This window comes from Zingiber officinale, chromosome 8A, assembly GCF_018446385.1.
Source record: "Zingiber officinale cultivar Zhangliang chromosome 8A, Zo_v1.1, whole genome shotgun sequence".
In the NCBI taxonomy this organism is placed as follows: domain Eukaryota; kingdom Viridiplantae; phylum Streptophyta; class Magnoliopsida; order Zingiberales; family Zingiberaceae; genus Zingiber; species Zingiber officinale.
Window position 1 is genome coordinate 2357839 of NC_056000.1, and position 14893 is coordinate 2372731.

At 32.8% G+C, this 14893-nt stretch overlaps 1 protein-coding gene across 2 annotated transcripts; it reads right to left on the reverse strand.

The window, feature by feature from the left end:
• Window positions 1-1075: 1075 nt before the first annotated feature.
• On the reverse strand, window positions 1076-10133 carry LOC122011860 (probable LRR receptor-like serine/threonine-protein kinase At1g53440). 2 transcript variants are annotated; one of them, XM_042568267.1, is made up of 24 exons: window positions 9933-10133; window positions 8654-8828; window positions 7874-7945; window positions 7729-7797; window positions 7576-7647; window positions 7416-7487; window positions 7268-7339; window positions 6771-6842; window positions 6606-6677; window positions 6451-6522; window positions 6284-6355; window positions 6115-6183; window positions 5956-6021; window positions 5799-5861; window positions 5683-5718; window positions 4606-4655; window positions 4113-4486; window positions 3768-3960; window positions 3550-3690; window positions 3321-3439; window positions 2972-3182; window positions 2617-2854; window positions 2153-2303; window positions 1076-1648 (listed from the first exon to the last, which is right to left on the reverse strand). In XM_042568267.1, exons 1-24 carry the CDS (start codon window positions 10069-10071, stop codon window positions 1274-1276), a joined length of 3045 nt encoding a protein of 1014 aa, XP_042424201.1. In that variant the 5' UTR covers window positions 10072-10133; the 3' UTR covers window positions 1076-1273. The 2 variants fall into 2 exon arrangements, with proteins under 2 accessions (XP_042424201.1, XP_042424202.1); XM_042568268.1 differs by lacking the exon at window positions 9933-10133 and adding an exon at window positions 9347-9581.
• Between the last annotated feature and the right edge of the window lie 4760 nt (window positions 10134-14893).

The window sequence follows — 14893 nt, forward strand, 5'->3', positions numbered from 1 at the left end:
ATCGGCCGGCCGGCAGTCCAGTCGGACCGGCCATCTATGGCCGTCCGTCCGGTCGGACCACACTCTCCTCTGGGTGGGCGGCTGTTCCGGTGACTTCCACTTGGCGTTGACTTTGCCAGAGAAGGGGGGGGCCCGCTCTTACTACCGGATCAATGATCAATGAAAATTTTTTATGAAATATAATCCTTGTAATTAGTCAGACTAAAGGGTTAAATACTTAGTGCTAGTAAAAAAAAACAAAAAGAAACTGCACTTTGAGGAAAATTGACTTTGAAAGTTGCATCAAGACACTTGTATCTAAATGGAGCTTGTTCAAATTACTCAAAGGGAAACTTGAGTAAATTGGCTCCAAAACTTTTTCCTAGAAATACTAGAATATTTTGAAAAAGTAAATGGTGCGTGCATAAAATACAATCATCCTATTATTATTTTATTAAGTGAATTAATAGATAGTAATTTAGAAACACTGAAGGATATTTTTTTTTGATGCTTTTTAAATTATATAAGATTCTTAAAAGAGGATAAATGAAATAATTTTTAAACAAATTTAATTTAATGCTCAACTTTGACAAGGAAGTATACAGTTTAAAACTGTCTTGAATTCATACATTATTAATTAAGAAAATATAAATTGGAATTCAAAATAAAAGGACAAATAGGCATTCAGTCTAAATACACTTACAAATATTCTGAAATATAATGCTATATGTACATTTAAAGGGCACAATTGAAATGAAATAAATTACATTCAGAATCACCTGAAACAAATTATTGCATAAATTTCATTAAGAGAATCACCATTCAAGTGCTATAGGAAGTAGCCACATTCTTAGAAAACACAGTTACAATCATACATAGAATTGATAGGAACTAGCAGAAACTGTGATGTTTTCCTTCAAACGCATAAGCTTACAAACTCAGACTGAGAATACATTTCTAAGAGCAAGGAGTTGAATATGAAGAATAGAAAACTGCAATTAGTTCAATGGTGCCAGTTGAAGCAGCTAAACTTCACACATAACCAAGTGAAGCAAGAGTAAAATCTTGTGGTGAAGACTTGTTCATGGCCAGTCGAGACATCAACAAAATCAAACACTTTTGTATTAATACTGGCAAATGAAACGATACTATAAAAAACTTAAGTAGGTTTGCTAAACAGTCTACAGACTTTACTGAGTTTTATAGTTGCAGTTTCTAGGGCTGAATTTACTTAAACGATTGCATTCACATGACTGTTTGAACGTGATCCTAATAAAAGCACCATTTCTTTGCCCTAATCTGTGTAGTGAAGCAGAGGGTGGCTTGTTTTTGCCTGTGAGTTCTTGCCACTTGATGCTGAGATAGAGGAACCAATCGATGGGCCATCGACGGAGCTCTGTGTTTGGCTGTCTTGGGAGACCTTCTCCAAAGCTTTGAACCTCACGTTATCAACTGTAGCTGCTGCTCGATTTGCGGGCATGACCTTAACTGGCATCTTGCCTTCAAGCATGCTTATCACAGATGACATTGCAGGCCTGAGCGTAGGGGAGGGGTTGGTGCAAACCAGAGACAGTTCCAGCATTTGCAGTGCTTCCTCCTTTGAGTAGTTGGAGCCAAGGCTTTGATCAACTAATTCAAGCAAATTTCCCTGCTCTTGCAAAACATAAGCCTGCAGAATGGAATAGATTATTGAGATCCAGTAAGATTCAATAACAGAACAGTCTATTGTCTAGTAGATTTTTTTTCCTTATTTTGAAAAAGAAATGAGAAAATGCCAATTAGAATTTGTACATATGTATCAAACAATCTAGATGAAAAGAAGCCCAAGTTTAATGGAAACGATAATGAGAAAGCAGCAAAGAAACGATTTTCTAAAAGGAGGGAAAAGTTAACAAGTAAACAAGATGTGTATAACTGCATTGGCTTACACATTGTTTGATATAGCAACAGCCATGGTTAATTAGATGCCTAATTGACCAAAGCAAATTAAACAAGAGACTAATTAGGAGCATGTCTGTCCAAAAATTGCCAGAAATAAATAACATGAAAAATATTCTAAGAAGATTTTTTTAACCAAAATCACCCTACAGAGCAAATTTGGCTACGATTAGGAAATAAGGATCTATCAGGAAAGATCTCACATCAATGAAAAGAAAAAGAAATATTTCCTTACCCAATCAAGAAGATAGACAAATTCCTCCTTGGGCCTATAATTAGTGTTGCTAATCCCACTGACAATTTCTAGTGTCACCACCCCAAAACTGTACACATCTGCTTTGTCTGTCAAATAACCTCTCATTGCATACTCTGGAGCCATGTAACCTCTGCAAGAGTTACAAAATTTACATAAGGTTAATATGATGCTGTCATTTCAAAAATGTAATATATACAACTCAATTCAGATCAATATATACAACTCAAAGTTTGCATACTCTAATTCAGAGTAATATGTACAACTCAAAAATGTAACTCTCTCAATGAACCTATGTCATTAAATTCCATTATCAACATATGATATGCGTATTTTCTTAATTTAATCGCATACATCGGATATTTCATCTTGAACATGATGCTAGTTATTGGATCAAATATGCATTTAAAAAGAAAAGTAAAACATAAATCAATAATACTACTCACATTGTTCCTGCTATTCTTGTGCTGATATGAGTGTTTTCTTCTTCATCAAGTCTGGCCAAACCAAAGTCCGAAATTTTTGCATTGAGATCTTTATCTAGTAGAATGTTTGTCGCCTTGATGTCTCGATGAACAATCTTTAGCCTTGACTCCTCGTGAAGATATAACAATCCTCTCGCTATCCCTATGCAAATATTGCGTCTTGTTTGCCATTCCAGATTGAGGCGATATTTTAGCGGACCTATTAAAACCCAGATTTAGCCTTGTATCTTTTGCAAATGATTTATGAAGTACATGTTAGAGATGGAACCAAGAGCACTTTCCAGCAATCTATTTGTGCAACAAGATAAACACATACCAAATAAAGCCCGAGCGAGAGAATTATTCTCCATGTATTCGTAGATAAGCAACAATTGATTTCCTTCTATACAACAACCATAGAGCTTCACTAGATTTGGATGTTGTAAAGCTGATATCATTCCTATTTCATTGACAAATTCACGATTCCCTTGCCTAGATTTGGAAGAAAGTTGCTTGACAGCTATTATGGAACCCTCTGACAGTTCACCCTGAGACAGTCATAATTAAAAATAACCCCAAAACATGATATTGCAAATAATCTAAAGTTGAAATACCACAATAGAAAACAATGCATTTGACACAATTCAGATTAATAAAAAAAATACAATTTACAAATGCAGTTATACCTTGTACACGGGACCAAACCCGCCTTCACCTATCTTATTTTCAGGATCAAAATTCCTAGTAGCAGCTTTTATCTGTTTCAAAGTGAAGTAGCCAGTAGGCAGCTCAAGGCCTTTGAGTTCTGCATGATCGTTAGTGTTTAACTAAGCAAAGACCCATGAACTGCTTTTTCTCTTAATGCAGGGTCTTTAATTCGGGACGTGCTTATAGAAAATTAAAACTATAGCTTACCATTGTCTCGAGGGTCTTTCCTGATGAAGTAAAACCAAATGATGTTTAAGGCAAGAATAAGTACTAAACAAGATGCTATAACAATGCCCACAATGACCCCAACAGATAGCTTGCTTTTATCCTTGCAATCAGCCTCAAAATCTTCAAGAAGCAACATAATTTTTTATTATTGAGCAAGATATTAATGGAAAACGAAAAACCATTTCAAAAGGACTTACTCGGAGTGATAGAAATGGCTGAGATAAGAGGTCCATATACATTCCTCACAGGGATGGAGTTTGTTCCCTTGCCACCCCACTGAAAGTGAATCTCGAGTGTGTCATTAACCAAAGTAGTGAAGTTTCTGATATGCACCTTGCCAGTTCCATTAGCTTCTTTTGCTATGTTGAAATCCTGCAGAACTTTTTGACCCTGCATTCGTTTAGAGTATTGTCTGGTTAATAGATGAATTAGCACATAAAAGACTTTTCAAAGGATAGGACTGTTTAAGTATTATGAACGTAACTATTTTGTAGGGAAAAAACGAACAAGGAGAATTAATTATAGGCTAAAAACTCAATCACCTGGATTGACACATCAAACAAACGTCTCCCAGTACTAGCATATGTTTGGTCATCAGTGAGCATAATCTCAGCAAAATGGAGACTCACTGTGTAATTTCCTTTCTGTAGGCATAGACCATAGTATTTCATGGAAAGAGGACTAAGCCGAGCTGTCGTGTATAATTCTGGATTACTCATATTTAGGATTGAAGAATTCTCTGCAATAAAAGATGTTTTATCTTCTCCTATAAAGTCTCCAGTATTGCTGTATGCCCATGCTCCATTGTTGCTCTCACGAAAAGTAGAGTGATCAAAATTGCCAGATGAATCATCTTGGTATTCATGCCCGTTGATAGTCACCTTTTTACCACCACAGTTGATGAACAGTTCACAATCTGCAAAATGATGGGAGATAGAATCATGCGAAATCAATGCCAATATTTGTCATGGACTTGATTAACTTGAATTATATCTCAATTTTTTGGTAATCCTTTTTAAAAGCTTATATACCTACTTTTTGATTTCCCTGAACAAGGGAGATTCTTTCTTAAGCATGAGGCTATCCTGCATAACCATTCAAAGCAGAAACATTTGATGTGAGATTCCACAATCTGATTGCACATTTTGATTAAATTGTTCCTACTTAGCTGAAAAGAGAACAAAAATCAAGATGTTGTGAGGGATGAGGTAGAATTAGTTTAATGAAAAGAGAACCATGACACCCAGATAAAGATGATTTCAATACTCAAGAAAACTCAAGAGAACTAAGCTACTCTCCTTCTATTTTTCCAGCCAACGCCATTTTCCCATGCATATCTTCTTCTTCTTCTTCTTCTTCTTCTTCTTCTCAATTTGTGTTTATCTTTTCTGATTACTTATCAATTTGTGTTGGTTGTCTATTTTCCTTAACCTCTAGTTTTACAGGCATATAGACATCATTTTGATATTATAATTAATTTCAGCTTGTATATAGAGTTGCTTCGACCTGCATATTTTAGTTTGTTTTTTAATTCAATGTATTTTCAATTTGTTCATTTAATCTTTCGTTTTATACAATTTTATTTTATGATAAATGTAGTAAAAGTTGTATAAATAAATATATAAAATTTTTGAAATTTCTTAGTTATTTTGTTCATATGGTTTTTAGTTCCCTTTTATTATGTTGTCACCAAATGGGGAATCACCTGATGAGTGGGAATTACACTCCCGATTGGCGGATTCAAGTTATAGATGCTCAACCCTACATCTACACAAACTTGAAGTTTCTTTTGAAGAACATCACCAACATCAGATGCTATACCATTGTTTCTCAACCACTGAATTGTTGTTGTTTTTTTACTGTCATCTCTGTGGGATTCCTTTGTCAAACAAGCTAAACATAACATCTATGATCTAGTTTGAATGCAAAAGGTAAGAATTAATATTATAAATTTGATTTAGTCCCAAAAGGGAAATTTAACAATTGTGCCTTGTGTCAAAAGACAAATCACATATGGGATATATAATGAGTCTCTTTTTGTTTATCTATATGCTAAATCTTATCATTCTCGACCTATGAGGAAAGAACAATAAGCAAATATCGAAAGCTTACGAGTTTTCATTTGTAGAAAAACTTGAAACCAAGTTCCTGCATACAACAATTTAAATTCTTAGTGGTGCAAATTTTAAGAACTATAAACAGTTTAATAGATAATTATTGAATCTCACACTCCATCTCGTGGCTGGCAGGATCTTGGTGGAGATACATTAAAAGAATTATAAGAAACATCCCTGAAATAGGAGACCTTATTAGCTTGATGTTTGTCATGCAAAAGTTAGTTCTTCTAGTCAGATGGATTAGAGATATAACTGAGAAAAGACATACAAATTCTGAGTGCTTGTCAAAACCCATCCTGGAATGCTTCCACTGAGTTTGTTATTGGTCAGGTACCTAACATATTAAATGGATGTGAGATCTGCAATATTATTATTGGTGCAGAGTTGTAACTCAACAACAAATACTATCTATAACTGCTACACTTACATATAGTTTAAGTTTAGTTCACCAAAGCTGCTTGGGATTTGCCCGGTCAAGTTGTTAAAGCTTAAATCTCTGAGGAATTGAATTGGCAAGTAAAAGAAAGATTAGCATCATGTTGATTATTGAACTTGCTAATGAAATTGGTAGAGCTTCCAATGAGAGAAAATCTTACAAACTATTTAGACTTTTCATCGTTCCAATATAATAAGGAATTTCACCAGATATTGACAGGTTCCTAAGAACCCTATATAAAATAACAGTCAATAAAGCAAAGATCTGTATATATATACATAGAGAGAGACAAGCTACTTCACTGATGAAAGTTTGTGGCTAACTTACAATTTGGTCATGTTAATCATATTCTGCAGTTGAGGAAACTGTCCATCTCCCCCTTTCCAGTCAGTCACCCTCCTGGATTTGCAGCAAAAAAAAACAAATCAAATATGTCTTGGAGCCACTTCAAGCAGATTGAAATACTAACTAATTGTTCTTACAGCTCAGTTATTGATACCAGACTGGAGAAGCTGCGAGGAAAAGGACCTTCCATAGACGTCCCTTGCATGTCACTGGCACACATGGTTCGAGTATCCAACTTGTTCATAACGAAATTTAATAATGATTTAACATTTGGCCTAGAATGGTAGTGGTTGACGACTTACAAGCGTTGAAGATTTGTCCAGTTACCAATGAAACTTGGTATTCTGCCAGAAATTGGGTTGCCATCTATTCTACTGGAAAATGAAAAGCAAAAAAGTTTAAGCATGCAGTACAACTAGACTGTTAAATTTCATTGGCTCAAGCAAAAATGCTGTGTTCAACACTTTAAATAAACTACTTTATGCAGTTTGATTTGTGAAGATAAATCATAAACCTATACTTCCACCATTTACCATGGTAACTTGTTTTAATCAATAAGGTTTAATACTAATGACAAAAATCTACACAAACTTATTAAGTTTATTGATGAATGGGCAATGTGTAGCTTGCTAAGCTTCTATTTATGAAACACTAATGGCAAAATCTTGTCACACAAGTACATTGTTAAGTTTCTAGATGGATGTTCCATTTCAATGCTTAACCTGATCAGCTAAAGTTTCATGTTTCTGAGCACAAAAAGGTACTTCTATATCCATAAGATACAAGAGATGTAACATACAAGTCTTTTAAGTTGCGGAGATTTCCAAGTGATTCTGGTAATTCCCCTATCAGATTATTTGATGAAAGAAATCTGCAACGAAGACAAAAGCAGGAATCAAATGACACTGTGTGTATCATTATATATGTAATGCATGTATCCATCCTACAAGCGAGTCAAATTGCTGAGGTTGTCAAGGCCTTCAGGAATTGAACCTTCTAGTAAGTTTGCTTCTAATACCCTATCACAAATTATATATGTTTATTTAATTAGCACCATAAAATATTATAGAAGAAAAGAAAAGTATGGCGGAGGACAAAGGAATATACAGCGATGTGAGTGACGTGATATTTCCAATCTCTTCGGGGATTCTCCCAGATATCCGATTTCCCAACAGAGTCCTGTAAATCTTTTGTTGCAAAAGAACCCTCATGCAAATCAGAAAAAGAAATGGAAGAAGAGTGTAAAAGTATATAAATTACAGATCGGTGAGACGAAGTGTTCCCCATTTAACTGGGATAGTTCCATTCAGATAGTTCCTTGCAAGATCTCTGCTAGACACAATAGCTGAGCTATGGCTTTATCATTCACCAAAAACAAGGCGTTAGTTAATCACTAGTGACTTACAGTGTATCTAAGAAAGTAAGGTTGGCAAACTCAGCCGGCAGCTCTCCATTCAAACTCTGCCCCTTCAGCAGGCTGCAAAAGAAATAAACAAATTTGTTAACTAGTTTTTATCTTGTCTTTGTCAAAGTTTATTGGCTGACAATTAATTCTAAAATCTTGAGTTTCCATCTGGAGGACAAGAGAAAGAGGAATTTTACTTTAAACACAAAAGTAAAATTCATTGAGTTTCCATCTAGACCCTTATTTTACATTGAAAATTTTCCAATAAGATGTAATTTCATTGAGTTTCCAACAAACTGTAGCAAAAAAAAGTGTACTTCCAAGAAGTCAACTTGCATTCCCAACTAAATTTAGTTCCAACTTCCATGAAGCCAACTTGAGTTTTCAACAAGCTGTATTTCCAAAAAGTGAATTTGCATTTCCAACAAGCTGTGATTACAAGCCAACTTGATTTACTAACAAATTGTGATTCCAAGAAGTTTAGTTCCAACAAATCAGTTTGCATTTCGAACAAGATGTAGTTAACTTGGATGTCCAAGAAGGCGCTAGCAACAGTATCATGCTCTTAGTTACGTTGACTTAATTTAGTAGTAATCAATACACTTCACAAAAGTTTAGTTTTTGCAAAAAGGCACTCAAATTATTAAGAACAGCCAATCGACAAAATCTCATTATTTAAGTACAATCACAATGCATTAACAATTTTCCATTCAATTCCTCTTAATTGTGATTAAGAGAAATAAAAGCAAGTAAAAGTGACAAGAATAAGAAGTTGCTTACATGGAAGTGACATGACAATCATTGGTTGTGGTGTTGCACATGCCACAAGTGACATTGTTGGCATAGTTTGCCGTTTTGTTCTCCGTGTCTACCCATCCTGGAGCCTTACTGCAAGGGTCCACACTGAAGTTCCAGTTCTTGTTCAACTTTGAACCAATGGTTCGTAGAACTTCAACTGTAAATCAAATGGTCCACAATTGTTCCAAGCATACACGTTATATATAGCATTTAACACTTGAGAGCCATGCCTTGCTAATTTAAATCTCATAAAATTGGCAGATAATTGACAGAGTTTGGTGTAGATTTAAAATTTTAAATTTAAAATTAGATGAGAGATTGGCACTACACACTAGTCCACCATTAGGTCACAGTAGAATGTATATTAATATAAGCCAATTTGATAAGTGTGCTTAACTAATAGAGAGACCACTAATTACTTGCCACTATTCCTAGTGAAATGCTAACGGCCAACAACACATAAAGCTAAGTAGGGCAAATTGCGCGGCTAGAAGCCGCTCAACCAGTTCGGCCATGATTCCGTGACCAGTGACCACCTTCGTCATGTGTTCTAGCGGCCGTGAGCAAATTTAAACAAATAAATAAATTGGAGAAGTTGATTCAATAAGTTGAAATTGCTTAGTTGGCTATGACACAAGACTAGTATGAACAGATAAGGACAGCAATAGCACTTACGCAGTGGAGTCAAAATCGTCAGAGGATGGACTCTACTAGATTTGAGATCATGATGGCCTCCGATTTTGAAACCTGATCATGCTGTTGTTTGTTATCAAATGCATCCAGCATTTGATATTGACCAAGTCTACTTTTTAAATGAAAAGGATGAACAGCCACCAAATCAAATAATTGATTTGTGCAGACATCTCCGAGTAACACGTGATTCCTTATTTTACTCTTTGAGAGGTTGACTCCACTGTCTTATTTCCAGAAGTCCAAGTGATGTTTTTATATTAAACAGTCTTAAAATATCAACATATTTTTGAACTATGCCGAAAAAAAAAATCGAAGAGTAATCGAGGAAACGCACATCAAAAGACAAAAGGAAATCTTTTTTCACTTTATGGCTTACAGAGAAGAAAGCATTAGAATCCTAAAGTGTCACAGAAAAAGAAGAGAAATATGCAATAGAAGAAAAATGAGTGTTTATCTTTACGAACCCATGGCATTCATCAGAACCATTCTAATCGATCCCAAGGAGACGAACAAAACTAAGATCTGAAAAAACCTCAACTGAATCATTGAACGAGAAACGGTGATTTACCTTCAGAATCGACCAGTCTCTGTGTCTGCGCTCTGCATCTCAGGTCCAAGAAGGAACCCAAAGCCAAGAGCAAAGAGGAGAGGACGAGGAGACGATGAGGGCTGAGTTTAAACGCCGTTGCCGCTGTCATGGCTCTCATCTCAACAATTCTTCGACGAGATGGAGGATGAGAAAGGACAGATGGAAGGTTTTTACAGGGAGATAGTTGGAACTGACTGCACTGTGTTTGTGTTTATATAGATGAGGTATAAGCAAATAATTTCAGTAAAATCAATTATTATTATTATTATTATTATTCGGTGAAAGAAGCTGATTTATCTCATTCTAAATATTGAAGGGCCATACTGGTCCTACAGGAGTCGCGAGATGACAATTTCATTTTTTTTACTATGAATTATTATTTATTTATTTTATTATTATTATTGAATATTGCTACCTACCAACCGCATGGTTCACATAGTGCTCGAAGTCAAAGAGAAGTAGAGCGTTAAAAGTCTATTTTGTCTTTCTTTTAATAAGAATTAAAGGAACTATGGAATTTTACACTGTCAATTCTGATCATCACAATTTTTTTTAATTAAAATTAAATCGGAAATTAAGGATTTGATTTTATTTAATTGAGAAATCTTTTTTAGATAATAATAGTAATAATAATATATAAAGATTGTAATTCTTATCTATTTAGTTATTTTAGGTTTTTTTTATTCATTAACTCGTGTACTTTAGGTAAAAGAGCAATTAAGGTAATTCAAATTTTAAAATGAAGTTTATGATTTCTATTTTTGTTACTAAAAATGTTTTTAAGGTATGATATGATCCCATATTTTACAATGGACCTAATATTTTTTTATATCAGGTCTATTCTGATCTGATATATATATGGTCCAATATCAGACATAACATGAGTCTGATATTTTCCATATAGGCTCAGTGTGCACCTGATATTTTTCGTATGACCAGTCTGAATTTAATATTTTTCATATCATGCATGTTGGGTCTAATATGAAAAATATAAAGCTCATGCATTGAAAAAAGTGTAGGATTTAGGAGGTTGACGGAAGGGGTAGGAAGGGAATAATATTATTTTTGATACTCTTTTTTGATAATTTTAAAATTAAGATATTTTTTTTAGTAAATAAGGAAACGTGGCCACTCATTTTATATGAAAAGACTTTAAAAAAAATTAGTAAAAATGCTCTTAAATAAAATATATATGCTGCCTTTTAAGTTGCTATCTAAATCATTCACTAATGCTAAAATAATATTTCATAGTATTTTAATATTCATAAAATAAAAATATATCAATCTTTTAAAAAATAACTTTTTTCAACCCTAAGCTAACAATTTTTTATTTTTAAAACAGTTCCTTAAATGTTTTTAAATTTTAATACATCTGCTCCTACTTAACTGATGAAAATAAAAGATCAAAACATCCTATTGTGTCTATCGCTCTTGTACTCATTTTCCTTGAGACTGAAAATATTTTTGTTCATTTAGCGAGGGACCTTGAAAATATCAATGTAATTGCTATATACGGTTGTAATAATTTGTGAAGTTAGTTAGCTTACATAGAATTTGGCACTCTAGAAAAAATAATAATAATAATAATAATAAATCATCCATAACATCTCGAAGCATTAATTATTTTTTACCAAAATAATATTATTGAATGTCTCTTTTTCAAAAGTTATTCAATATCATCAATAAATGAGAAATAGACTTACAATAAGTCTTATTGATTTGTTCCAATCCTTCTATCAACCCACTATATATTCTAATATTTCGATATAGAATGGCGTTGTTCAATGTTTACCAACTAATTATGTCGATATGATTAGTCTAAATGATAATTATTCAAACCATTTAAAACGAGAATGGTAAAACTTTGAGTTTTCTGAATGTTAATTCAAATAGCAAATAGTAAACTTGAAAATATTGCGAGAATTTAGTAGGAAAGATCGAGTAAGACAACGACTGAGACAGAATGGATGACGATAAATTAATGGGCACAGACAAGTGGAGCAAAAAAGTCAAACATACAAGGGAATAAAAGTCAATTCAAAGAGGAAAAATAATATTTTTTTTAAGTTGGGGTCAGACACATCTGTTCAACTAATTAAGTAAACAAATTGAAGATCAATTCTGTCCAAATTTTTTTAAAAAAAAAATCCAACAAAACATGTCATCAATTCTATCGATTTAAAGAATTTAATATATAATTAACATGGTTAGGTCTTCATTATATATTGGATTTTATAATTGGTGTTGAGCTGGATTCTGCTAATTTCCAACCGACTGACCGTGCATGTCTGTACGAACAGAGAAAATGTGGAACGGACAAAGCTGGGCTACTTGTCAGCTTGCATAATAGAAAACAATAATCTCGTAATTCCAGTTATTGGATGTTTGATGATTACCGCTAGAAGCATAATGACTGTATCAAGTGTTTCTTTTGGATATTATAGTAGTTTAGATATGAGGTGTTGTTATATGAGATTTTAGAGTTCAAAATCGGTATGTATATATTTTTTTCCATGTCTTATCAAGGGTAGATTTTCTAGATCGCTTTTTACGGTATAGAAGATGATCTTTTAGTATGAATTGATGAAATTAATGGTCTCCGTTCATAAAATAGATAGAGAGCATTCATCCCCAACAATCCATATTAAGGGACCATCCCTTGGACCGCAAAAAGCGGTCCAGAGAATCTAAGCTGTGTCTTATTACATATATTAATAGCTAGTAATTATTCATAATTTACCTTCTCTATATTTATCTAGAGATAAATTGATGAGATCATGAAGGAGAGTGAATCATATTTCACCATATAATTACAATATCAGATCTAGACAAGTAAGCAATAGAAAAACAAGAAAAATAGAACACGGAGCCGGTAAACTAATGAAACTTTGCAATTGCTTGATAGTGTACTTTGCTGATAAATGAAATTTAGTGCAGGGCCGTCGTCTTTTAAAAAAAAACTAATTTTTTATAGTAAAATTACTAATAAAATTATATATTTAAGTTTTGATAATAAATTTTTAATTAATAAAATATAAATTATTTAATCTTTAATCATTATTAAAAACTTTATTAATTTTAATTAAAATTCTGATTTTTTTTATTTTTTAAAAAATATTTAATTTTAAAAATAAATCTAAACCATTAATATCAAGTAATATTTGATATTTGAAAAAGTGTTCCAGCATGCTATCTGTAAAAAAAAATCATCTAAAAATAGATGGAGAACTAAAGATAGTCATTTTTTTAATCTATATAATAAAAAATTAATTTAATGTTTAAAAAAATCAATATAAAAGATAATGAATGAAAATTTTCTAATTTTTGTTCTTATCTAAAAAGAAAATAAAAATTGAGGGAAAGAGAATGAAGATAAAAAGAGCCCCTTTAGTTTGATAGTAGTGTAATAGTTCAGGGTGTATTAAAGACAAAGGGTGTATAATATTTTTGATGTAATGATCAGAAGTCGATTATCAGAAACTGACGATCTAGAATTTACCTCATCATACGTCTGATATCTGTGTATCTACATGTACCTTTCTTCATATCCGTGGAACCAGTACTAAGAAGGTTGTTAAAGTAACAGATCTATATTTTTTTTATAGTGGTGTAATAAAAAAAGAAAAAAAAATACTTCGTTAGTGTATATGTTCCTTTTTTTTAATGTAAAGGGTCACTCTGCTAGATTAAAATGACATCATGATTTATCTCACTTTTAATGTATATGGGATAATTTTGAAGAGGTTTTCGGGATGAGAATTAATTATTATTTTTTTACCGTCGACTAATGCCTCAATCAATCAATTTGAGACCTTAGACATATGCCTTGAGCCGACAGTTATTTAGTATTGGACAATTTAGTAGGAGATAAGAAAATATGTTGAATTTGAAATTACAGAATTAAAATGTTTATTAGATGACTTAAGTTGGTAATCTTAAGTTATCAGTGAAATTGATTTGGTCAAGCTTTGGTTATCCGAACATAGTGAAAATCAGAGTGTCAAGTTGGGATGTCACCTGATTGTTGAGTATGACTTATCTGAGTCTCCAAGTGCCAAATTGATTGAGTGTCGAGTAAGTCGTCTAGTACTGGAGCAGGTTGTCAAGTCGTTGTGTGCTCGACTATCAAGTAAGTCGACTAACAGAGTTGCCCGACTACCAATTATAGGTCGAGTCGGAAAAATTGAGAATGTGCAATATATTGGATATGTAAGTTGATAGCAAAAACTTTTACTTATTGGCCTAAACAATCAAAGAAAAATAATTAAGATGAAAACCATAATTTATTATCTGTTTTTTCCTTTTTTGGAGAATCTTCTATCTATAAAATTGTCATGTTTCTTTAATAAAATAAGTATCCGTATATGTTAGTTTCTACTCACCCTTCCTTTAGAAAGCATGCCGCGAACAGTATGGGAATTCTCTCCTGAAGCTGTGCAAAATAGTTCGCACCTTTGCACCACCTGAATGTCTCCTGAACCTGAGCTGAGGCCAACAGACACTCGTTTAAGCTCACTTCCTAGAGGGGCTAAAAAAATTATAATTTATTATATCATTTAATATTAAAATTTTAATTTGAAAGAAAAAGAATTCACGAAAAAATATTAAAATATAATAGCAAGTAAAATATTAATAGAGATGTTATCAATCTTAAAAAAGTCTTTACCCGATAGAAATAAAAAGGAGCTGTAAATATTTTAAAATATTTGAAAAACTATGGATAATTAGATACTTATGCTGCCTACAGAATTTATTGATCATACAAGTTATAATGACATCTACATGAAGGAGCTTTTCGAAATTGAATTTTATTATAACATATTTTAGATCAACCATATTATAGCAAAGATTAAATAGATTGATGATAAAATCTATTGGACAAAAAAGATAGTTGAACATCTAGACTAACAAACTTAATTTATATTTTTACAATAAAAATA

Bases quoted from the DNA above. Each gene is read 5' to 3' on its own strand.
- LOC122011860 (XM_042568267.1), bottom strand. From the start codon at position 10,071: ATGAGAGCCATGACAGCGGCAACGGCGTTTAAACTCAGCCCTCATCGT. The intron at 6,356-6,450 runs GTAAGTTAGCCA...TATTTTATATAG, and splicing joins ATGATTAACATGACCAAATT to GGTTCTTAGGAACCTGTCAA. The intron at 5,719-5,798 runs GTGAGATTCAAT...TGTTGTATGCAG, and splicing joins TGCCAGCCACGAGATGGAGT to GAACTTGGTTTCAAGTTTTT.